The 23,442-nt window shown below is 38.4% G+C and overlaps 2 protein-coding genes across 2 annotated transcripts in view; one reads left to right on the top strand and one right to left on the bottom strand.

The window, feature by feature from the left end:
* The window catches only part of cep170aa (centrosomal protein 170Aa), a 74,285-nt gene extending 61,748 nt beyond the window's left edge, over window positions 1-12,537 (top strand). The window contains exons 14-20 of the mRNA XM_036573842.1: window positions 2,876-3,122; window positions 6,160-6,319; window positions 6,904-7,080; window positions 7,908-7,996; window positions 8,112-8,205; window positions 8,316-8,367; window positions 8,944-12,537. Of these exons, the coding sequence (XP_036429735.1) occupies window positions 2,876-3,122; window positions 6,160-6,319; window positions 6,904-7,080; window positions 7,908-7,996; window positions 8,112-8,205; window positions 8,316-8,367; window positions 8,944-9,173 (1,049 nt within the window). The 3' untranslated portion in view covers window positions 9,174-12,537. The remainder of the gene's footprint in view (window positions 1-2,875; window positions 3,123-6,159; window positions 6,320-6,903; window positions 7,081-7,907; window positions 7,997-8,111; window positions 8,206-8,315; window positions 8,368-8,943) is intronic.
* Window positions 12,538-12,835: 298 nt separating this feature from the next.
* Window positions 12,836-19,922, bottom strand: dync2li1 (dynein, cytoplasmic 2, light intermediate chain 1). The gene is made up of 13 exons (XM_036573841.1): window positions 19,790-19,922; window positions 19,268-19,400; window positions 18,837-18,871; window positions 18,625-18,694; window positions 18,439-18,527; window positions 17,119-17,311; window positions 16,966-17,034; window positions 15,885-15,962; window positions 15,693-15,772; window positions 15,512-15,582; window positions 15,132-15,229; window positions 14,918-15,010; window positions 12,836-13,756 (listed from the first exon to the last, which is right to left on the bottom strand). The coding sequence occupies exons 1-13, from the start codon at window positions 19,801-19,803 to the stop codon at window positions 13,694-13,696; spliced, it is 1,086 nt and encodes a 361-aa protein (XP_036429734.1). The 5' UTR covers window positions 19,804-19,922; the 3' UTR covers window positions 12,836-13,693.
* Window positions 19,923-23,442: the final 3,520 nt, after the last annotated feature.

Here is a 23,442-nt window from a genome sequence, read left to right as displayed (position 1 = left end):
TAGAGGGAGGGCCATCCTACCCACCCAGAGAGAGTGGGGCTGACCATGCTCTCTTGGACTCCTGACCATGGCATCGCTATCTCCCAACAACAGGGCCAAAACTTGTACGGTCATGCCACTTAGGAATCTTTTGTCCCCAAACTTTTGATGGGCAGTGTATATTTTCACCACTTTTGTACTTAATTAGCCACAAACTTAATATCCAGCCTTAATCAGTGTGTTTTCTAGTATTTCTTTTTTGTCTCACTGTGCTTTATTTTCATTGTCTGTCATCTGTACTTGTCATTTGACTGTTCGTGTGTTGGTGTCCCTGCATGCATATGTTGTTTATAAAGAGAACTTTTATGCAGAGATGCCTCAACCAGAACCTGAAGATGGCCTAGCAGACGAGGAGCCCATGGGTACTGTACCACCTCTGGGCTGTGTGTGCCATTCATTGTGTGTGTGTGTGTGTTTGTATGTGTGTTTCTGTGTTTGTGTCTCAGTGTGATGGTGCAGCTGTCTGTGCATGTCAGACCTTGGTCAAATACGCAGCTGAATTTCTAAAGAACGTGATAGTAAAAACACGCAAATACTTAGAATAGTCTTTAGCACAGCCTTGAAATAGCTCAGAATGAATTGTGTCTGTGGATTTGACTTGGCTATTTGAGCATGTTAACTCTCCTCCAGTTTTCATCCTAAACAGTAAAAATAAAGTAGCTTAAGTAGTTTTCTCACTTTTCTGTAATCATGAGGATTAATACATTAATAGATGAAATCATCTATTCAGAGTTCAGATCTTTAGGACAAACATATTCAGAAACCAATGTAGGTTTTCAGTACTTTTACAGTCCTCAAAGAATGTTCAGTTGCTCTTTATAGCGCCAGAGCAGAATTTTTGCAGTATTTGCCAAATGCCTTAACAGGAAAAGGCACTAGACTTGCAATTATGCTGATGTAAGCAGTAGGCAATTGAAATCAAAGGCTGCAGTTCAAGAACAGCTCACGTCACATAGGCTCCCCCTGATGGCAATAACTTATAACATCATTCTGGTCAAGCTTACAATGAGCAAGTTGTCTTCTGTGAAAGCCTACAGAGAGGAGTAACAAGTATCAGACGCTGTTGTTTTTATTAAGTGTACTTCCAGTACATATATCCGATTCAGGTTTATACACATAATGTCTTTTGACTCTGTACTTATAAATATAATCAAAATGTTTGTGTCCATAAACATAAACACAAGTATTAAAACAGAATAGCTCGGAAAAAACACTTATTAATAACATCATTAGTATTTTTTGCAAAGCCGTTGTTGATGGCAGTTATAGCTTTGAGACATCTACAGTAAGAAGTAATTAGCTTTTTATAGGATGGTGATTCAATATTGGCCCCTATTGGCTTCAATTCAAGGTTATAAGGGTCTCTCGCAGTTTTAAAGTCCTCCATAAATTTTCAATGGGACTCAAAGTCAGACAGGCAAGCACCTTGATCTTTTTAAGAAACCAGACTTGAGTTATTTTGGCTGTATGTTTGGATTCAGTTTCTTGGCCAATGAGATTAAATTCTTCTCTGCTATCTCCTCTAAATGATCACATGTAATGCCCCAGTACCGTTTGTAGAGAAGCAGCCCCACATCGTGATACTGACAAGGTTGTTCAAGGTCATTGCTGTGGCTCTGTAGCTTTTTCTGAGTATGTTTAATAATGTTGTTCCTGAGAACTTAGGAAAGCTCCTTCACCTTCACCGTGATTGCTGCCTGTTGCGTGAAATCTTCCCAACGAATGGCAGCAGCTTTATTAAACACATTATTAAAGTCTCCAAAATGATAACTTTACAGGAGAAGGAAAAAACCTACCTTACTTTTCCCCCCCAAGTCATTTTGGGTCATTTCTTTTGGTCTGTTTATCATGAAATTTACACAATATAACAGGCATTTTCAAATTATGCCAAAAACTGAGATTTTTTTCCAAAAGCAATACATACACACACACATTATGCTTAACTGAGGCTTCAACTTTTGTGTTCGTACTGATAAGTACAGATTGATAACATTTTATATGTAAACATGAAGTGGATATATGGACTGGAAGTATTTTATGTAGTAATGAATACTGAATAATTGTTGAACGTGTTGAATACTGTCTGTAGTTACTGATGACTTAGGAATGATGTGAGCCTCTAATCACTCGGCAGGGCTGAGTAGTTTAGATATTACTGTGCTGATGATCGAGACTTTAACCAGTATGGTTTGGTATGCCAGAGGAGGCCACAGTGCATTGCCCTTGGGTTTTTATTTTTTGCTTTCTGGGATCTTGTGCGCTCTTTATACATGATATTTATCATTTTCTTCCTCTATTTGAAACAAGGTTTCTCTATTTACAGCATAAGGTTTTAATAATACTAAAAGACTCCATTACAGTGGTTACAATGTGTATTAGGTAATAACACGACTAGCATTGATTTATTTATCCATAAAAAATAAAAGTTTTTCTGTAGACTGACATTAAACCTTGTATCAGTAGTGGAAAAGGGCTGTGTTTGAATCTTTGGTGCCTTTAGTGTAGAGGTTTGGTGTTTTTCTCATCCTCTAACAACCTCTAAGGTCTTACTGTGTCTGTGTCTAATACTGACAAGAGCCTGGACCTCAAATATTGACAACCCCCTTATGGCTTTTGACCCTGTTTTCTCAGCACTCATCGCTCCCCCCTTGTTTTTTTTTCATTAGATTGTATTTTGTTTCCTAGCCCACATATCCCATATCCCATAATCTCATGCAGCTGCTTGCAGTAGATGAAATATGTTTTGCTGGCACTGATGCCTGAGTTAAAGAATAAAATATGGACATATATCCTATATGGACATATATCCTAACCATAGCCCCCTGTCTCTCTGCAGCCGCTAACAGGTGGAGACGCGTGCCTCCAGAATATGCCTCCACCTCTGAGGACGAGTTCGGCTCCAACCGGAACTCCCCCAAACACGGGCGTCTGCGGCCGGGCACCACTCTGCGCACCAGCAGACTGAGCGGTACACTCACCGCCACACCGACAGCCGGCCCCGGCGGCATCGCCCTCAAGCACAGGATGAGGGAACAGGAGGAGTACATTCGGGACTGGACAGCCCACAGCGAGGAGATCGCCAGGTACTCATCAACTCTGTCTTTCTAAAATTTACTTGCACAAACTCAATCAGACACATTTAGAACTCAGGCAGCTCCTGTGTAACAACCCAACTATGATACAAGGGTGGACAATATGACAAAAAACATGGTAATGCTTGAAGACATTTTCACCATAAAGATACAACAATGAATCATGATACAATACATTTCAATGCAAAAATGTGACAGTGTATATTGTGAAGAGTATCAGCTGCAGTGTATTAATTCTATTAATCATGGCATCTAATGCCTAGAAATATAACATTATACTCGGCCCAGGATTCAATTCGATATTTAACTCTGTGTTCACAGTTCAATAGTGTTACGATATTTTGAATAAAATTCGAAAGCAGAAAAATGATGTCTGTATTCATACAGCTTAGTAATGAACATGCAAGTGTGGGTTGTAAAAGCTGATTGTTTGTGGAGTTTGGTACTCAAAATGCAGTTGCATTCAACAACATAATTAATAGTAGAATGCATGATCACGACACACGTCGACACACTTTTTTATCAAAATATCACCAAAATATTGTGAGAAAGTGGCTGGTATAAATGCGGCTGCTATGGCGTACTTTTCTGATCTTTGACCCTATCATCAGGAGATCACGAGTTCCACAGCACTGCCATAACGATCCGTGTTAGGGAGCCCAAGAGAGCATACAGTCGGTTTGAACAGCCCTGGTGAAATGACATGTTTTGTTGTTTTCTACGTGAAATAAAGTTACAAAGCCTCTACAGAGAACACACTTCTGCACATTTTAATGCACATTTACTGTTTATTTGCTGAATTTAACATACTGAGGAAAAAATAAAACATAAAATGTGGCCTGTGCAAAAGTTACGGCACATTTTATATTTTATGTTTTAGTTTCTCCAATATGTTAAACTCAGCAAGTAAATAAAATCCTTGCACTAATATTGGCAGAAACATTTCCCTGTAGAATATACATTCCCTTAGAAAATGAACGAAACGTGATTTGAACAGGGGGTATCCAAACTTGGCATACGATTGTAATTGCTCTCTCTCTGGATGTATAGGATAGCCCCCCTCTGCTCTCACCATCGCTCAGCAGACCTGGTAGTTTGGAAAAAAGATGCTGTGTTACTTCACGTTTCTCATATGAAGAACATGCTAGGCTTCATCCTCCCAGCTTGGTGGCACTGTCTGATAGATAGAGACCTAGCTAGATAATGGGAATTGGATACAACAAAATTGGAGAAAAAAATGAATGCCTATTATGAGAATATATCTCCTTTAATTGAACGTTTATAAAACTAAACAGTACTATAAATCATACAATACGTTCAAATAAATTAAATAGGATAATAGCTTTGACAATAATAGGTTGACGTCCAATACACTGGTTGTCGTTTAGAGGCTTTTTTATGAAATTTAGGTTTTCTACAAGACTCACTTACAGTAATATATGTCGTGTTGCCCACATCTGTAATAATATATAGCTGCAAGTTCAATACTGTGGTCTAGTCACAGATTTCTGTGTGTCCTCTGTTGAGTGTGGACGCTTGTTTGAGGTTGTTGTCAGTTTGAGGTTGGAGCTCAGCTGCAGTAACACAGAGAGACAGTGACCTGCTCCCCTGCTGTGAAGAATGACCCAACAGCACTTTTTCAGTTTATTTTCCGCCCCCCCTCCTCTCTTTTTGGCATGTTTTATACCTGCAGCTGTCTCGCTGTTCCTCCTCTCTCCATCTTTGTACTGCTCTTCCACTTGACCTAGTAATCACATTTAAACTCAGCCGACAGCAGAGCTTCACTCTCACTTCAACAGAACCCAAGCATACATCTATATTTTAGCCCTCTAAGTGGCACTTTTAGGAGAATGTAAATAAGTGACAGTGTTTACTCACCTGCAACCTCAGAGCAGCACACAGTATTTTCCAGCGGACAGATTTCACTGTTTTTGTACAAATAGAAGAACCTCTTACGGTTATTATGGTTAATATGATGTGAAGTTTGTTGAATCTGCTTTGAGAGCAAAGTGGAGTGGGAATTATTGATTTTGAACTCAGAATAAGAGGATGTGCTTCACTAATGCATAGGCTGGGAATGTAATATAAGGTGCCGCCAGAATTACTGGCACCTGTGGTAAAATTGTGCAAAAAAGACTGTGAATAAATCTGAATCTGTGTTTTATCAGTTTTATTCCTACACTGAACAAAATGAGAGAAATCTAACCTTTCAGTAAAGCGATACAGTGAAGTAATATACAGTCAGAGCTGTATAATGTTATTGACGTTGAGTGACCAGTCATGTGACCTAAACTCTATTGAAAACCCACAAGTGAGGACAAAGACACTTATGTCTGGGCAGAGTCTGTATGAAGGAATGATCTAATATCCCTTTTATATACATTCAGTATACATTCAGTATATCGCTGCTGATGGAAGAAAACCTTGTATCTCGCATTTTTGTCATTTTTCAGTTTTTGTCATAATTTGAAAATGCCTGTTGCTGTTTACATTGTGTGTAAATTTCATGATGAATAAACCAAAATCCATTGGTTTCCATTGGTTTCCATTGACTTACATTAAAAGTAAAGTGGGTTTTTTCCTTCTCCTGTAAAGTTCTCATTTTGGAGATATAAGGTTTCTTCTGACAACAGCAATGTGTAACATTAAAAGAGAAGATTCAGAACTGATAGGGTACAATAAATTTAGCATGCATGTTTTTGAGAAAAAAATTTTTTTTGTATTTTACATGTTCTTTTTTCCCCAAATCATAAATCAAAATTGTGGGCTAATATTTCTAATATAATATAAAAATGTATTTGCATGTGTTCCCTGTAGAGGAGGTGTTGACTGATTTTCACTTAGGAAACTATCATGTTTTGTTTATTATTCATGTCACTGTGTTTGTCACTATGTGCATGTATCTGAGCATGTAGAGTGCTGTAGGGCCCACCTAGTGTATGTTTTTTGCTGTTTTGCATGTATGTGAACTCCCCTAGTTTCCAAACACCCGTCTGATGGTTAATAGGTTATTCCCCTGTGTGCGCAGGATCAGCCAGGACCTGGCCAAGGACCTGGCCATCCTTGCGCGAGAGATCCATGATGTGGCCGGCGAGATCGACTCGGTCAGCTCCTCCGGCACGGCGCCAAGCACCACGGTCAGCACAGCGGCTACTACGCCTGGATCTGCTATCGACACCAGGGAGGAGGTACAGCACACTTTCCTACAAATTTCATACCAAACTTGATGGATACATAGATAGATAATTGGATGTACTTTAATAATTCCAAGGAGAAATTTGGGTGCTACAGCAGCAAAAGAACACCGGACAGTATTTACATGTAGTAAATACATTTAATTACACAAATTCACACCTGCACACAGTTCAAAACGTCAATACAAAGGATCAGACATCAGACAGAAGACTTTAACATGCAACGTTCAAACACTGTTGTGTGGGAGTTTTTTCACACAGTGTAAAGGACAGCTGCTGTGCTCAAGTGATGTAGAAAATTAAAAATAAAAAAATGGAGATACATATTTTTATTTGGCCAGTAACAATATATAAAGTGTGGCTAACAGTGAATGAAAGACTGCAAATTGCATGTTAACAGGCCCTTTATTTTTCTTCTGTAATGCAGCTACGATACAGCTGTGCGCTGTATGTGATGTCGCTGCTTTGTGCATCTGCAAATGACTAGCAGTGATACTGGCTACCAATTATTTTTCATCACTTCACCCTCTCATTTCATTTCTCCGTTTATCATTGCTTTTTTTTACTGTTTCCTGTAGCTGGTGGATCGAGTCTTTGATGAAAGTCTGAACTTTCGGAAGATCCCCCCCGTGGTGCAGACAAAGGCTCCAGAAATAAATGGCCGAGGAGTGGAACTGCGACCTCGTGCCCCCGACAGCTTGGACCCCCAGGCTGCACTGCGCAGGCGCACATGGAATCGAGACGAGGTTAGGCCGGTACGAACCTTATCACCAGCTGCGTTTTAGATGTGCACATTGAAATTATGCCCAGTCAGATAAGATGTGTATGTAAAGTTGCCAGACTAACATGCTATGCAGCGTGCCACCAAAGGGGATAGTGGCTGTGTTAACTAAAGACTTAAAAGGATTACCCAATCTGAGGGCTCCCCAACCTAAATCCAAAAAACTCCCTTCTATAATCCCACCCTCACCTCTCCCTCAACACAGAGAGTGAGACACACTCAAGACTTTTTTTTAAAACTGGAGACGAAGAACAATACTGGAGTTTGCTGGAGAACAATTTAAGAAAAGCAGACTTGAAACTCAATACGGATACCGAGGTTATCGGCTGAGTCAGTTCAACATGCGTGTGGCGGTGTAAACTCAAGACTGAGCACTGAGCAACATGTGAGCACCCCTTAAGTAGGGTGGCTACAGCTGCTACCGCTCAGCCCTAATTACTCGGTCCTGGCTCTCCTGCTCCTCCTAGTGGCCGGAGGTGGCCTAGCAGGTTGCCTGGACGTTTCAAATATGTTTGACTCTTTCTGTTGTTTAATTGAATTTAAGTGTGTGATAATTGAAAACATTAATATCAGTAAGCAAAGTACCCTTTAACTAAAACCAAGTAAAAATGTAATAAACAATAAATATAATTTATTTGATATTTAAGTTTTTCTTTATAGGTCCATCCATAGAGTGTGTAAGTGTTCATGTAGTCATTTTAAACAAACAAATGAATGTTGTTTCTGTATACTTGTGTAATTTCACATTGGGTAACATTATTTCTAAAATTCTGAAAATTTGCTGCTTTTGTGTTCTTGTAGGCGGTGTTAGACAGTTTGCTGCTGACATCAGTCTCTCAACTGTCCTCCAAAATCCGCCAGTCTGTGGATAAAACAGCAGGCAAAATCAGGTGAGTCATAAAGAACTCTTGGTCATTGTTTCTAGATTGCAAAACACAGAATACAGTGAATCATTTTAATGAAGTATAACATTAGAGTTCTGATGATTTTCTTCTGTCTTAAAAGGATATTGTTCAAAGACAAGGACAGGAACTGGGATGACATTGAGAGCAAACTTAGTTCAGAGACTGACGTACCACTTCTCAAAACCACTAACAAGGTGTGTTTAATATATAATTAACACCTCAAAGCACATTATTAGTCTGAACAACATCAGACAGTCAATCTAATCATGTATGTCTTACTAATAATATTTTTTGTATGATCTAGGAAATATCGTCAATTCTGACAGAGCTGAAAAGGGTGGAAAAGCAGCTTCAAGGTAAGGCTTTCTGGAGATGTTACCAGTGCGGCTGCTTTCAGAGAGCTGTCTTACAAAGCGTCCTGTAAAGAGAGACTTTACAGGAAAAGGCAAAATGCTCTTAACTTTTAATAATATAAAGAGATTTTATTCAAAGTGATTTTTGAGCATTTGTATTGGTCTTTATTGGCATCTGCTGCACTCAAACAATGTAGAATAATTAAAATAGAAAAAATGGCGGGGTTTTTTGGGGGGAGCGGTTTTGGACAGCAACAAGTTTGGGTGTTTAAAGGCATGTGTATCTCTTTCCCCTGTCTGCTCACATGATTGCTGATAAAGTTCTCTGTATACATTTATTTAAGTACTAGTTATGTAGTCCATTTGTGTTATAAAGAACTAATATAACTATAAATGTAATCTGCCTCTGTTAGTGCTTGTGAGTGGGTTCAGGTTTCAGATTTAATAATACCAGTTGGCCTTGCTGGGTCAGGCTCTGGCTTCAGTTTCATGCCTGTGCAGACCTCTAGCCGCAGTAAACATGTAGAGATCCAGTGGATAAGTGTTTTTTTTCCGTATATTTTCCTATTTGTCCTGCAGTTATAAATATCATGGTGGATCCTGACGGAACCCTAGATGCTCTCACCAGCCTGGGCCTGGCCAGCCCCACCACATCCAAACCCAAGAGCAGCCCCTGGGAGCCTCAGCCTGGTAACGGAGCCTCAAAACCCACCTCCACCATCTCACCCAGCCGAGAGCTACCCAGCCTAGGGCTCAACCTCAGCCACACCCAGCCCAGCGCAGGGGGGAGCGTCATTACCAACAAATAAACTGAGAACAACTTCCTAATACATGACTGTCCACAAAAGAATGAACCTTAGCTTGTACATACTGTATGTATTCCTCCCTCTGTGCCCTCCAAGATTGCTACGTGGGAAAAGTCCATTTTCCCCCCTCAAGTGCACCAGTGAAGGTCACACCTGTGGATCTGGACCTTGACATGCAGCGCAGCTAAGCAGACACAGCTGCTGATGACAGCAGGTGAGAGGCCACTGAGCTGCCACTACATATCATCATTGGTGTCAGAACCAGCTGTACGTGCTGCAAGTGTGAATGCTCCCATCCAAGCATGCCACAGGTGGACTTTGTTGTGAACTCTTTCAATTGCAACTCCAGTGCCTGTCTGCCCTGCCCTGTAAGCAAACCCTTCTACTAATGTCAAGTTCTTATATTAATGATCAAATGATTTCTGCTTTAGAAATTAGATGTCGTGTTTGATGAGAGGGAGCGTTCCCAACGTACTGTATGTACTGAGTCTGGTGTCTTTGTAAGGTTGGTCTTGTCAGATTAACAGTCCTTAAGACCAAAGAGAAGACCAAGACTCCATAACGAGACAGGTTTTCTGCGAGATTTGATGGACAATTGGATTAGCAGGCAAATTGAGAGGCATACAACACTGTATGAAAGTCAGAGACCCCTTTTCGTTTCTTGAATCTTTAGTAAAAAATGGCCTTTAAGTACAAGTTATTTTTCAGTACTGTGAAAAAAGCAGTACACATATACAGGGTGATTCAAAAAGGTTCACCCGAATTCAAAATGATGTATTTCACTTGTAAATCATTACAGAACAATGCAGTAAACTGTAAATGGTTTAAATGAGCATAACGTTTATTATGTAATTTTACAAATGCTCAATATGAACCTCCTCCAGCTGTACAGACAACATCAACGCCATAGTCAGATTCATCCCATACTCCATTGAGAATGTCGAGTGTCACTGTACTCACGGCTCTTTCAGTGCGATTTCGGAGATCATCCACTGTTGTGGAACCAACGACGAACGCTCTGAGCTGTTGGAGGTTCACTGCTGATGAAAATCATGTTATGACGGATTCACTCTTATTGAAGTGGAGAACAACAAACGCTTTCTGCTCAGGGGTCGCATCTCCTCTCAGACTGAAGGGAGCCATCTTCCGGTGACAGTCAGAAACACTATGACCCCCTCTTTCAATTGGTATGTGATTGGTTCCTCGGCGCCTCATGGGTGTAAAAACATGGCGCTTTGAAATCAAAAGAATCTTTTTGAATCACGCTGTATTAAACAGGAAATTACACTGAAGCCTCGAAAACTAAATACATATTTATTGCCTTTATTGCAGCTTCCATTATTTTCAGAAGACTTACTTTCAAGTTTCCACGAAATCTGTTTCCACGGAATCTGCAGGGATATTTTTCAACATCTCCAAAGTTCAGTCTTAGAAGTTGGTTGCATTTTCTATTCTCACAATCCAAGTAAACACCAAACACTTCAGTAATTATGAGGTCTGGCCTCTGGATTTTCTCCTGTCTCTCATCAGATAAAACTGTTCATCTGATGGTGACAGTTTTAGTGGGTCTTGCATGGCTGTTAAGAGTCCAACTTTTGCTGTATCTTTGAATCACCTTTTGAACTCCAGCTTTGAAAAGTCCTGTATTTTCACTTATTTGCCATTTCTTTCTCCTTTCTTATGCACGTGAATTATTACATATGTAATCTCCTCAGTATCTTCTAAAAAACTAATAACTTTACTTAATGGCTGTTTGACTGGAAATTCAATAAACAAAGGATGGTCTCTGACTTTTGCGCAGTAAAGTAAAGCAGAAGTAAAGTACAATTTCAACAACAGATGTTGTGAAGTTAAACGTGAACCAGTTTACCAAAGCAAGTACAACACTATGCGCACACTGAGCAAGTTTAAATTATATTTGATGCACATAAATGAGGATCATAGATGCCATTTTCTTGATTACACAAAGTGCATTTTATGCTATTAAAATTAGCATACATTAACTCAGTGATCTTGGCCATTTATTTAGAGCCAAAAAGAGAGAATTATCAGTGAAGATCTGCTTCATTTTTATCCTTTTGGACTAAGGGATAGGTACAGTTGTTGAGTACAGGGCTGTCAAAATAGCTACTGTTACAGTGAAATCTGCAAGTGACACAAACCTCATAGGACACATATCATAATTTAGTTTTTATCATATTAGAAGAAGGTATTGAAAGAGGATACAGTATTAGACAATGCATTAGTGAAATGTTCTATGGCTGTGTTACTGAGCATCTCTCATTCACTAAAACGTTCTCTGGTTGTGCTGAGATTTACCTGAGCCTTATAACAAGCAGGCTTTAATGTTTATGCTTGCCTACACTTTGAAAAAGTTGCAGATAGAGTCAGATATAAAGCTTTATAACAGCAGAAAGTCAATACACTAACTCAATACATCCTCTGTAATCAGAGTGACTTTGTGCGCTTAGGGGTAAGTAGACACCCCGTAATAATTGTTGGGCATTTTGTCAACATTTTCACGGCACTCAAACTAGCCTACTACTCATCTTTTTTCATGAAAGAAGGTGTTCCAGCATAAAGTGTGTGCGTACTGTATTATCTTAATCCCTTTTCCTCTTGCTGCTTGGCTGTATTTACGTTAATGGGGAGGGTGGGGGGTGTAGCCGAACCACTTACCTGGCCTTTCTTTGTGAACCTGTGTGTCGTAGAGAGAGTATGAGTTCAAGCTAGTGCATCTGTAATTAGGAACTGAACCGATAGTGAAGATAGGTACAGGACTAAATGCTTAGTTTTTTGTTTTTGTTTTTGTTTTTCAGTGTTAGGTAAATGTATGTTGTCACCAAGTGCCCAGTAATGGAAAATGTAGTTCTTGGGCCTTTTAGGAATGGAAATCATAATGTAGCGTGCTGAAGTTTCATTTTGCACATCCTGGACTGATGTAGGTTAATAATGTTACACGTGTTAAACCCATGCAGGGTACAAAAGGACATAATACCAAAACCATAAGAGTACATCCTACTGTTCTCTCATTACAGGACACATTTACAGTGGGGCGATTCCCACACACTAAGAGACCCATCGTTTAGTTTTAACACTGAACATGTTTTACAGGGTGGGACGCAGCAAACGTGTTTGGTACAGTTTTTATGTTTTGGGGTTTTTTTTGTCCTTTTTTCGGTTGCTGATGTTTCTGTATCATATCATTTTTTTATTTTGTCGTCATTTTTGATAAATACTTTTATTTATTTTTTGTTTGTTTATTTTTGTTTAATGCATTGAACTGTTGCGTCACATTTTTGTCTTCTTTTTTAATGGAATTTTTTTGCGTACTCTCAATAAAGGAGGAAATATTTCTGGACCTTTATTTAATTTTTGTCTGCTTTTTCTGCCATCAACTTTACATAAAGATACTGGTATAAAATACAAAATTCCACTGCAGCACTGGAGGTGGGAAACGCCAGTCTACAATATATGACGTAATTTTTCCAATGGCACACTTTTAAGGAGTCTGCCTAAAATAAAAACCAACATATGGTTACATTTACTGTAATTTTCATACAGTATTTTCATACATATAGATATCAGTATATCAGGGTGTGATATTTTCCATCTTTGTATATTATACGGTTGCTTTAGATCTTTAAAGAAAAAAGAAATCTCTGTAGGAATGCGAAACAAATGTCCATTTATTTTGTATATTATAATCAAGCAAATATTTCAAAATAACTTACAAAATGTATACATGTAAAGTAAAAAACCTAATGCAGTAATTACTACATTGATATGTTGTGTAAATACTAGCGATACATTCGCATGCACAATTATTAAATTACTTTTTACAATATAAAACTGTTACACGTGCTCAAAGCGTATGGATATACTGTGCACTGCACGTGTTAGAAACAGTCTCAAACAGAGAGAGTAGGGTTAAAATTACAATACAAATAAAATGTCCAAAAGTATCCAGACACCCCATCTAATTAGTGAATTCAGCTACTTTAAGGTTACCCATTGCTGACACAGGTGTTCAGTCCCACACACAGCTTGTACAGTCTCTACAGAAAAGCACTGCTTATAGAATGGGACACTCTGGAGCAGCTGCATACGAGCCCCCATGCCAAAGGTCACCATTCCCAAAGCAAAGCGTCGGCCAAAGGGGTATAAATCCTGCACTGGGATGTGGAGCAGTGCTGGGAGGAAGTGTGTTCTCTGGAGTGATGACGCTCCATCAATATCTTTGGGACAAACTGAAGTTGATCTAGACCTGATCATCCATCACCAGTACCTGACCTCACTAATGCTCTTGTGGTTGAATGCAATCAAATCTTCACAGATAAGTTCTAACATTAAGTGTAAAGCCTTCCCTGAAGAACAGAGGCTGTTACTGCTGCAACCATCTATTTATTCTCTTGTTTTCAGACATGTTGGATGAACAGGACATGTTTTTGGACATAGAGTGTATGAGCGACATACATTATGTCTGAGTTTTTGGAAGGTTTGTTTCCATGGTGGATTCGCCTCTAGGTCTCCAGAGCTAAGCCTTTCCAAGACTTTGCCTGCTCTCGCTTATATTGTTCCAACTCCTTCAGAGACAAAGAAAGGAAGAATATGTTAATACTGGACACTGCTGCGCACTGTGCTCTTCACACACATAAATCCCTCTCACAATCTCTCTTTCTCACAAAAATGCTCTGAATCGATGACATAAAGTGTTAAAGTAAGCTGATACGAATCCATCACAGCTTGTATGCTAATGGAATGTTGCTGCATTTGCACTAGGCACAAACCCCCATTAATCTATTAAATATTACAGTTCCCTGTGCTCCTATTGGCTGACCACTGCAGTCAAAGGACAGACAGACAGCAGATATACAGTGTGAAGAGGATCAGGTGAGGTGGTATGTTCTGAGAGGTTACTGTAGTTTAGTTGCAGAGGTTGCTGAATCCTCAGAATATCACTCTGGAGCATCAGTCAGTGGTTATCATTAGTCATTAGAACGCTGCATGTATGGCCACGAAGGTCCAAGTGTGGTGATAATTCAAAGTGCTGACTTGCAGAAATAAACTACATTCATGCTTCCTTTCCAAAAGTCTGGGAAAAGTGAATAGATGTTTGAATTAAGCCCAAAAACACCATCTGTGCTCACCCCAGGATTGCACACTAGGTTTTGTCCCTAAGGCAAAAGTCATTTAAATTACCCATATCATGGAAAACTGAATTATCCCTGTTTTTTAACTAAGAGTTTGGTGTAATATGTAAATGTTAAAGATTCAATATGTACCCCAGTCCATGCAAAAACAGCTTATTTTGCATGTTTCTGTGATGTCATGAAAACCAAAGCCTATACATATATCCACCTATACAGCTTACAGCAGTTTAGCTCTATCCATTCACAGTCTTATAAGGAGTGTTTCAGCCCAGGCTGCTTTTTGAATGAGCCATGAAGGACAGAGATAATTTCCCTATACCTCTTACAAAGCCATAGAACCAAAAACAATCTGCTAAGTCTAAGGCATAAGATGGACATAAATTGTAAAAATTAATTGTGACTGTTTTTGGCACATAAAATCAACAAAAAAAGTCAAGAGAAGTTCAGGAAAAATATAAAATGATATGCAAAATCAAATATAATCCATTGAAAGCTTTGCAAATACAGCAAATCATTCATCCCAAGTCTTGGAATCTTAAAATGTTGTGAAGGTGTTATGATGAAAACGGTATAAAGGAATTCCATTTCTGGTACCTGATCTTTCTGAGCCCTCATAGAGTCTATAAGGGGCTCGCTGTACTGAGGGTCTTTGGCTGGATCCTTCAGCTCTTTGTGCTCTGTAGTGCTCTGAGGAAAGACAGGAAAGAGCTACTGAATTGCATACAGCTGCGTGGTCTGTGTGCCAGCTATGTGTCCATGTATTTTTGTAAATGTGAGTTTGTGAGTACATTTGTTTTTTTAAGTGTACCTCTGGAGGGAAAACCCTTTCAAACACTTTCTTCCACAGGTCCAGCGGGTTTCTAGCATGCAGTGTTCCAATATCAACATCAATGGTTGGAGGGGATCCTGAATCAAAACAAAGAATTTTCCTCAAAAATTGCACTATGGTGATTTCAAATATTTCAGGAGAAGCACTGAGGTAACTGCTGCTTATGTGGCTGCCCTACACTTTCATACTGAGGCTTATATCTATGTCTGTAGTTCTTTTGCCATGTGCCACCTGCGATTTAGAAGTGTCTTTCGCCAATAAGTAACAGCGAGTATAATACTATTAGTAAAAACCTAACACAGATACTTTGAGCAACATGCAATGCCTTCAACAGCCAGCAGATGGCTCTGTGCATTCACCTATCTGACTGAGAGAGTCCATGCCAGCTGGAATTATGAGAGGTTTGCTGGGGTCTGCAGACATGGACTTCCTACAGATCAGAAAAATATGAATATTAGTATAATTTTACAACACTCAACATACAACATAAAATACCTTGTTAAGCTGCAATAATCACTCCAGGCTCATGAGGTTTCTTACCCTTTCTCTGTTCCAAAAGCTAGGTGGCTCACAAAGCTCCTTGCTTTAGACATCATGGTCTCTGATTTACTGCTAGTGAACTAGTAGAACACAGACACAAACAAATTCAGAAAACAGAAGACTTTGAGAAGCTAATTTAAGGTAGTACCAGCATTTAAACATAAAGCACAAAAGCAATTTAATCTCACTTACAATCAGCGATGCACCATAGTAATGTGCCAGGAAACGCAAGGTCTTACAAATCACCTTCCTTTTCTCTGACTCGAAGTCCTGCACAGAGACATATAAGCGGATTTTGACAGTACAAACAGCTAGCTGGTAGCTGCTCTAAAATTAGGGGAACTATACTGTAAAGTTTCACTGTATCTGTTTTACAGGATGATGCATAAACCTACATATAGCTATGAGAAATAAACTGGAACAGCAGCTATTATCATTTTTACAGTGCAATAAAGAAAACCTTTCAACTATTGGGACAAGAACACACCTCTAAAAGCCCCCCTGGCAAACCAAAGTATAACAAATGAAAGTACAACACTACATTTATGCTAATGACAGTTCACTTTCATGAGAAGACAAATGACAGTAAAACAGAAACACCTCAAATGTCAGTTTTGTCTATTAATTAAATAGTAATTATGATTACCTTATTCATATTATGATATTATGTTAAACATATTTAAATATTATATAATATAATAAAACAATTATAATAACAATAAATGTCACCTTATTCTACCTAATGATTTCTTTAGCAAGCATCTAATGCTAAAGCTAGCTGCAGTGAACAACTCTGTGCCTTTATGATGAACATCTAACTAAATTATATTTCAAAATGCTAAAGAGGACTTTTTCCCCTGTCTTGGGGGTATTTATTACCTCTAACTTTACTTTTTCACTGTAATCACCCAAGAATTAAATCAACTGACCCTAAAAATCTCCCAGGGAAATAAATAGAAATAACGCCATAATCAAGATGAAATTTTAGAATTAATTAGAGCATAACCATTTAATAAATGTGTCAAACTTAGACGTGACCCCATCATTTGATCAGAAGAGAAAATAAGTAGGTGAAGGACAACTTAGCCTGGGGGTCTTCTTCCCCTAAGATACTATATCTGCCAGTGCAACATCACCTGGTTTTAGTGTGGTATGAAATTACTATCATTTTATGACAGGCTGTGTTGTGAAAGGTGGGGTGAGTGTATAAAGTACAGACATGACTCAAACAGAGCAGTAGTCATCTTATGCAGTGATACAACAAAGTGCCTACCTGAAAGATGTCAAACTTACTACCGATGAGAAGGAGAGGCATGGGATAGGGGCTGATGAGCTCTCTGTCCTTTTGAACACATACAGCTTTATGTTAGAGTGGGGAAAGAAAAGAACGCACTTATTGTTAACAACAGAGGATGCTGGTTCTCACCGGGTGATCTTTGGGGAGAACACGCAGCTCTCTGCTTTGGTTTTGCTGTTTGCTGGTTCTGGACTCTCCCGGCCTCTGCGGTAAGGCACACACTTTTTCCACCTGGTTCAGGGCTGCCTGCAGGAGTTTCTCCATGGTGCCCCACAGAGCACTGGGCTTAGACAAATCCAGAACCAGCACGACAGACACAGAGCTGCATGGAGAGGAGTAACAATTACAGAATGAAAGTCATCAAATTACACAGTCCTTTTTGCTTTGCACCAATCATGAACTTTACATGGCTGATTCTAATTCCTTAATAGCCAAATGCAATTTTACTAGCCTTAATGTTTAACCCATATCTTCTATGTGAGTTTAAATGAACACATGAAACACATATTTCTGGTACCTTCTACAAACCAAAGTCGCGGAATAAATAAGACTGATCACTTCTGAATGAATCAAACTGACATTTATAATCCTTAAACAAAAAATCGTTTGCACAATGAGGAAAATATAATTACAGTCATATGCAAAAGCTGAGATACCCCTAGTCAAAGTATATTTTGCTGACTTTCTAAGTGAAAATAAGTTAACACATCCTCTACAGACAACATATTTCTGCATATTTTAATGCACAATTACTATAAACTTTCTGAATTTAACATGATGGAAAAATAAACTAGAACATAAAACATAGCCAGTGCAAAAGTTATGGCACATTTTATATTTCCTTTTTATTTTTTCCAATATAGTAAAAATAAATAGGAATCGTGCACTAAAATTAGCAGACAAATGTCATACTTATGTTTGTTCCCTATAGAGTTTGTGTACTTATTTTCACTTACAAATTCAATAAAATGTGAATTAAACTTTTGCATACGTCTGTATATTACATCATTTTTGTTTGAGTGTAGCAGCAGCATATAAATACAACATGAGTGCTCTTATGTGGCATTATTTGTGTCATAAAATTGAAACACAAATCAAAAATCCAAAATCAAAAAAAAATTTGGACAATTTCATATTCGAAGCAAAAATCTGCCTATTCTGATCCTGGCTGATTCCGATTAGGCGTCCCTACTACATATTATTGGTCATATCTGTTGTTTTACAAAGAAGGCCTTCCCTCAGCCTTGTAAGAGATCAAGTGGCAGGGTCAGCCTAATTTAAACTGTTTTCATAAACTCAAATCAATGCAAGGAAAGCAGGGATAACTATGCGTAGGATTCGGCTTATTCAGCTTATTTTTCTCTGGTTTTCCTACAAAAGTCAGGACATTTTTGTCCTCCAAATGAATGAAAACAAACACAATCTGAATGCAGGTAGATGAAGACTGACCTGACATTTAGAGGAGTGATGGGTATCTGGACTAGATCTGACAAAGACGTGCCCCCTCCCAGTTCCCACAGGTGGGCTATGTCTTTTGGCTGGGCAGAAGGAGAAAAATTCACGCCCAAATTAAATCTATTAACTCAAAAACCTAATGGCCTTTCATAAGAAGTTGAGAAAGTATTTTGTAAATACCGTATTATGCCCTTTTGCTCGTCTACCAAAGGTGTACTCCAAAGCAAGAGTTGGTTTGGGTGCTTCATCTCTTGAATCAGATAAGAAATACATCAGATAAAAGACAGATAAAATGCTTACATCAGATAAAATGCTTGGTCTTACATCTGTTTTAAATGTAAGACCAAGCATTTTATGTACAGAACTAAATGTAATTAAAGGTTTTCACTCACCTGTCAAGGCACCTGAGCAATATTGTTGTTTTACCCTAAAAATGACATGTGACAGTATCTTAGTCTCTCAGTATTTATGCAAACAGTCTAGAAAAGGATTAAATGGGATCACTTGCAAAATGAACGAAAGATCACATTTATAAATCTTAAGTTAGATACAGAGAATAACTGGAACACTACATGTCCAAAGGGTTGTAGACACTGCTCCTTGAATGCTTCCTCTGCAGTAACAGTCTCTACTCTTCTGGCAAGACTTTACACTAGATGTTGGAACACTGCTGTGAGGATTTGATTGCATTCAGCCACAAGAGCATTACTGAAGCCAAGTACTGATGTTGGATGATTAGTTCTGGATCACTCATGCCACTTCAACTCATGCCAAGTGTTCGAAGAGGTGTCTGGACACTTCTGGACATAAAGTGCAAGTTTACCCCAGCTTTACTGCCCATGAACAGCACTGTCCTCTCGCACAGGGCGGCTGAATCGTCCTCAGCATCATCAGCAGCAGCTCTGCTCTCTCTAGTCCGGAGCTCCGCTGCAGCCAAGTCCCACAGCGTGTCTGTACTGCACAACAAAACAACACTGACCACCAGAGCCCGCGATAGTTCTTCTCCATCTTCGAGTTGTTCTTAAATCACTCTGTTTTCGCCATATATTAATGTTACAGAGATAAAAACTCAGATAAAAGAGAGTTAGCTAGCTTTAGCTAGAACAGCTAGAAATCTAACATGACGCTGAAGTTGGCTTCCTATTCACCAGCTTCTTGTTCGAAGCTTCCCGTTCCACCTTAAATAGTGCAGCAGTTACATTCTGGCGCTTGAGGTTGCACCATTTAAGGTGGAGCAGGGGAATTCCAACAAGAAGCTGGCGAATAAGATGCTAACATAGTAAAGTTAAGGTTGACCTAACACGGTGATTTAAAAAGACGCTGGCTATGCGACTGAATTACTTACTTAATTTTGGGCATGACGTCCCCTTATGTATTTAACAGTTAGTCAATTAATAATAGAATTCAGCCGACAATAACAAATGTTAGCTGCTACTAAACTAGCTGGCTAACCCGTGTTTTGATTACTGTTGCGAGGGGTTACAGCGCGGTCTGATGATGTGTTGACCAGGCGCATTCTGGGACATGGAGTTTTCCACTCTGTTACACTCTGTGTTCCGGTAAGAGAGATTTCTTTCTTTTGTTAAATGTATTAAATTGTGTAGTGTTAACTGGTTGCTGTTAGAGGATGCGACGTGCATTATATATGATTGGCTTGTACTAAAGAAAGTGAAAGGAAAAGGTAAAAAGAATAGTAAAGGAAAATAAAGCACCCTAATTAAGCGGTTTAATATGATGATGATGCATGAGTTACTCATAATGAGCACAGCTAAGAATTCTGTATTGGGGGGGTCCATGTTTTGATGTTTCAACACAGAAAACTTGTTTGGTTGGTTGGTTGTTTTGTGAGACCATCGTCACAAATTTAAGAGCCTGCTTTAGTATGAGTGAGATTTTAGTGTGTAAAGTTTAGAGCAGGAGTGTCCAATATACAAAAAAGGAGGTAGGTAGGTTTCAAACTGAGTTTTTACAAATGTATTGTATAGCACTGCACTACACATTACAAATACACTTAAAGAGAAATTATTATTATTATTATTATTATTATTATTATTATTATTATTATCATTATTATTATATTATTATTAAAGGGTAACTTTATGGCAACTTTACAGCCAAATCAGACATCCTCATGAGCCAACTTTGGCCACACTTTGGGCAGTAAATTTTAGAAAATGTCAAATGATGCATCAGTGAAACACTCCTACAACAGTGTTAGTTAGAGTGATTATCTTCCCAGATTAAAAGGAAATAAACAAATCTTCAGTTTTAAGCACAGATCCTTCCATTATGTGAACCTAACTTAAGCAGCAGCTCAGCTGGCCAACACTGACCATTACAAATATCTTGTACAAATGCACTTAGACTGAAGTCATTAAAACTCATATTTAACCCCTCCGCAGATTCCATGTCTAGAAACTATAGTTTAGCAACTTGTTTATGACACAAGCAATTTTTCCAACAAATATTTACAAACAGATTATTTTACTTATAATTCACTACATCAAACTTCCAGTGGGTCAGACATTTTCATACACCAAGTTGACTGTGTCTTTAAATTGCTTGGAAATTTACAGAAAATGACATCATGACTTTAGAAGCTTGTAATAAGCTAATTGACATCATTTGAGTTAACTGGAGGTGAAACTGTGGCAGGATTTTAAGGCCCACCTTCAAGGCCTACTTGCATCTTTGCTTTGCATCACTGGAAAATCAAAGAAGTCAGCCAAGACATCAGAAAAAGAACTGTGGACCTCCACAAGTCTGACACATCCTTGAGAGCAATTTCCAAACACCTGACAGCAATAAAAGACGCAAATACTTTAGTTTTATTGTTTAAACATTTATTATGCAAAAGTATAATATATACAGTCACACGGATTATTATCTATTTTTATACCTGTTAACAGCTATGACCAGCGAAGTTTATTGGTTAAGCGCCAAAAAGAACACAAATAACCTCCGCACCTCCAAGGCAGTGTGTTGGATGTAATATTGGATCACTGATTAATTAACAGCCTGAAAATGTCATCAGATAAAGGCAGATAATACACAAGACATTTACTGCTTTCACACACAAACACAAACACACTCACACAAACACACACACAGGCTCAGTGTCTGACGAGGTGGTCTCATATCTTGAAGCTGATGACCCCCAGCAGTACGAGTGCAGACAGGAAGGTGTAGAGCAGGAGAAAGTCCTGAGTGTAGCGTGAAGGTGCTCCTGGGTAACGCTGCTCTATAATAGCGCCACTCCTGGGTTACTGGCAACAGCACCTGAGTCAGAGCATAAGAGTGTCAAGAAACAGCTTGAGAGGAATCACACCAACCTTTACAAATTTCTGCATAATTAAACAGTTAATATGTTTAAGTAGTCATTCAGAGTAGTTTGATATGAAATGCTTCATTTTCAGAATTGTTCACAGTGGTGGTGATAGGAACCAGACAGCTGAAGAGTTTAATGGCTCTGAAAGTTATTACATAAAATGGTTGTGAAAACACTGCCTGATACCTTAAACGTTGTTTTATTGTAGGTTTGGGATGAAGCTTTTGGAATAAAACACATTTTTAAAAATCCAGAGAGAAAGATGCAGCGCAATGTAAGGCAAATTGAACTCAAAGGAAACATATTTTTTACAGTTATCACTATTTTACTTTCCCCTGACCAGCATTACATATAAAATCTCAGGAGACGTGTAGATTCACTGGTTAGTTTGGATTGTAAATAAAATGGCTATATTTGCATTGTAGACATTACAACAGTTAATATCATCACCACTGTAAAGAAATCCAAAAAGCAGCTTTCTCTGAGTTTTAGTACCAACAATCAGTATTTCAGTGTTTTCTTGATTGAGTTGTAGAAAATTTTGCAACATCCATTGAGAAATATCTGACACACAGCTGGTTAGTCTGTCTACAGAGTCTTGATTTTCATAAGGAGTAGAAATATATAATTACATGTCATCAGTGTAGCTGTGAAAATTGGTATCATGTTTCCTAATGACATCACCAGAGGTAACATGTATAAAGAGAAAAGCAAAGGCCCTAAAACTGAACCTTGTGGAACTCCTCAGGAAATGTTACATTTTTTAGATTAATGATTTCTCAGTGAAACCATGAACTGGCTATTAACTAAATGTGATTTAACCTTTCTAAAACTGTGCCTGACAGGCCGACCCAGCATTCAAGACAGTGGATTAAAAAATAAGCTCTAAGATCCAATAAAACCAGAATAGAAGGATTTTGTGCATCAGCGCTGAACCTGAGGACACTGACAACACAAACCAGTGCTGTCTCAGTACTTTGATTAGAATGAAAACATGATTGAAACTTCTCATATAACTTGTTTGATATTAGATCCACATTTAATTGCTTGAAAACAACTTTTTCCAGGACTTTACTTAAAAAAAGAAGGTTTAAAATTGGTCTAAAGTAATTTAGTACAGAAGGATCTATGCTACTCTTTTTAGTAGATGCTTCAGAAGGGCAGTTTTAAAAGTCTCCGGAAAAGCACCTGTTTTCAGGGAACAATTTACAATAGTTAAACATCACTTTGAACACAATCAAAAACCATCTTAAGGAGAGAAGCAGGAACAGGATCGAGATCACAGGATGAACTTAATTTGTTTATTACGGCTGTGAGCTCCTGATAACTGATAACAGAGAAAGTTGTCATCACTGATGTAGGTGGCTTATCAGGAAGATTATAGGAGCTTGTTTTAGTCACCTGAGCTACACTCTCTTATCAAGACTATTTTATTTTGAAAATATTATTTATTGCTGTTGTTTTAATTACAACCCCATTTCCAAAAAAGTTGGGACGCTGTGCAAAATGTAAAAGAAAACAAAATGCAATGATGTGCAAATCATTTAAACCCTATATTTATTTGAAAATAGTACAAAGACAACATATCAAATGTTGAAATTGAGAAATTTTATTGTTTTTTGAAAAATATATGCCAATTTTGAATTTGATGCCAGCAACACATTCCAAAA

The sequence above is a fragment of the Colossoma macropomum genome, unplaced genomic scaffold, assembly GCF_904425465.1.
Source record: "Colossoma macropomum unplaced genomic scaffold, Colossoma_macropomum, whole genome shotgun sequence".
In the NCBI taxonomy this organism is placed as follows: domain Eukaryota; kingdom Metazoa; phylum Chordata; class Actinopteri; order Characiformes; family Serrasalmidae; genus Colossoma; species Colossoma macropomum.
Note: the sequence above shows the minus strand (reverse complement) of the source record. Positions and strands in the feature narration are given on the sequence as shown.

Bases quoted from the DNA above. Each gene is read 5' to 3' on its own strand.
- dync2li1 (XM_036573841.1), bottom strand. The intron at 18,872-19,267 runs GTAAACTTGCAC...TGTCATTTTTAG, and splicing joins TCATGGGCAGTAAAGCTGGG to GGTAAAACAACAATATTGCT. The intron at 13,757-14,917 runs GTACCAGAAATG...TTGTCTCTGAAG, and splicing joins TGAGGGCTCAGAAAGATCAG to GAGTTGGAACAATATAAGCG.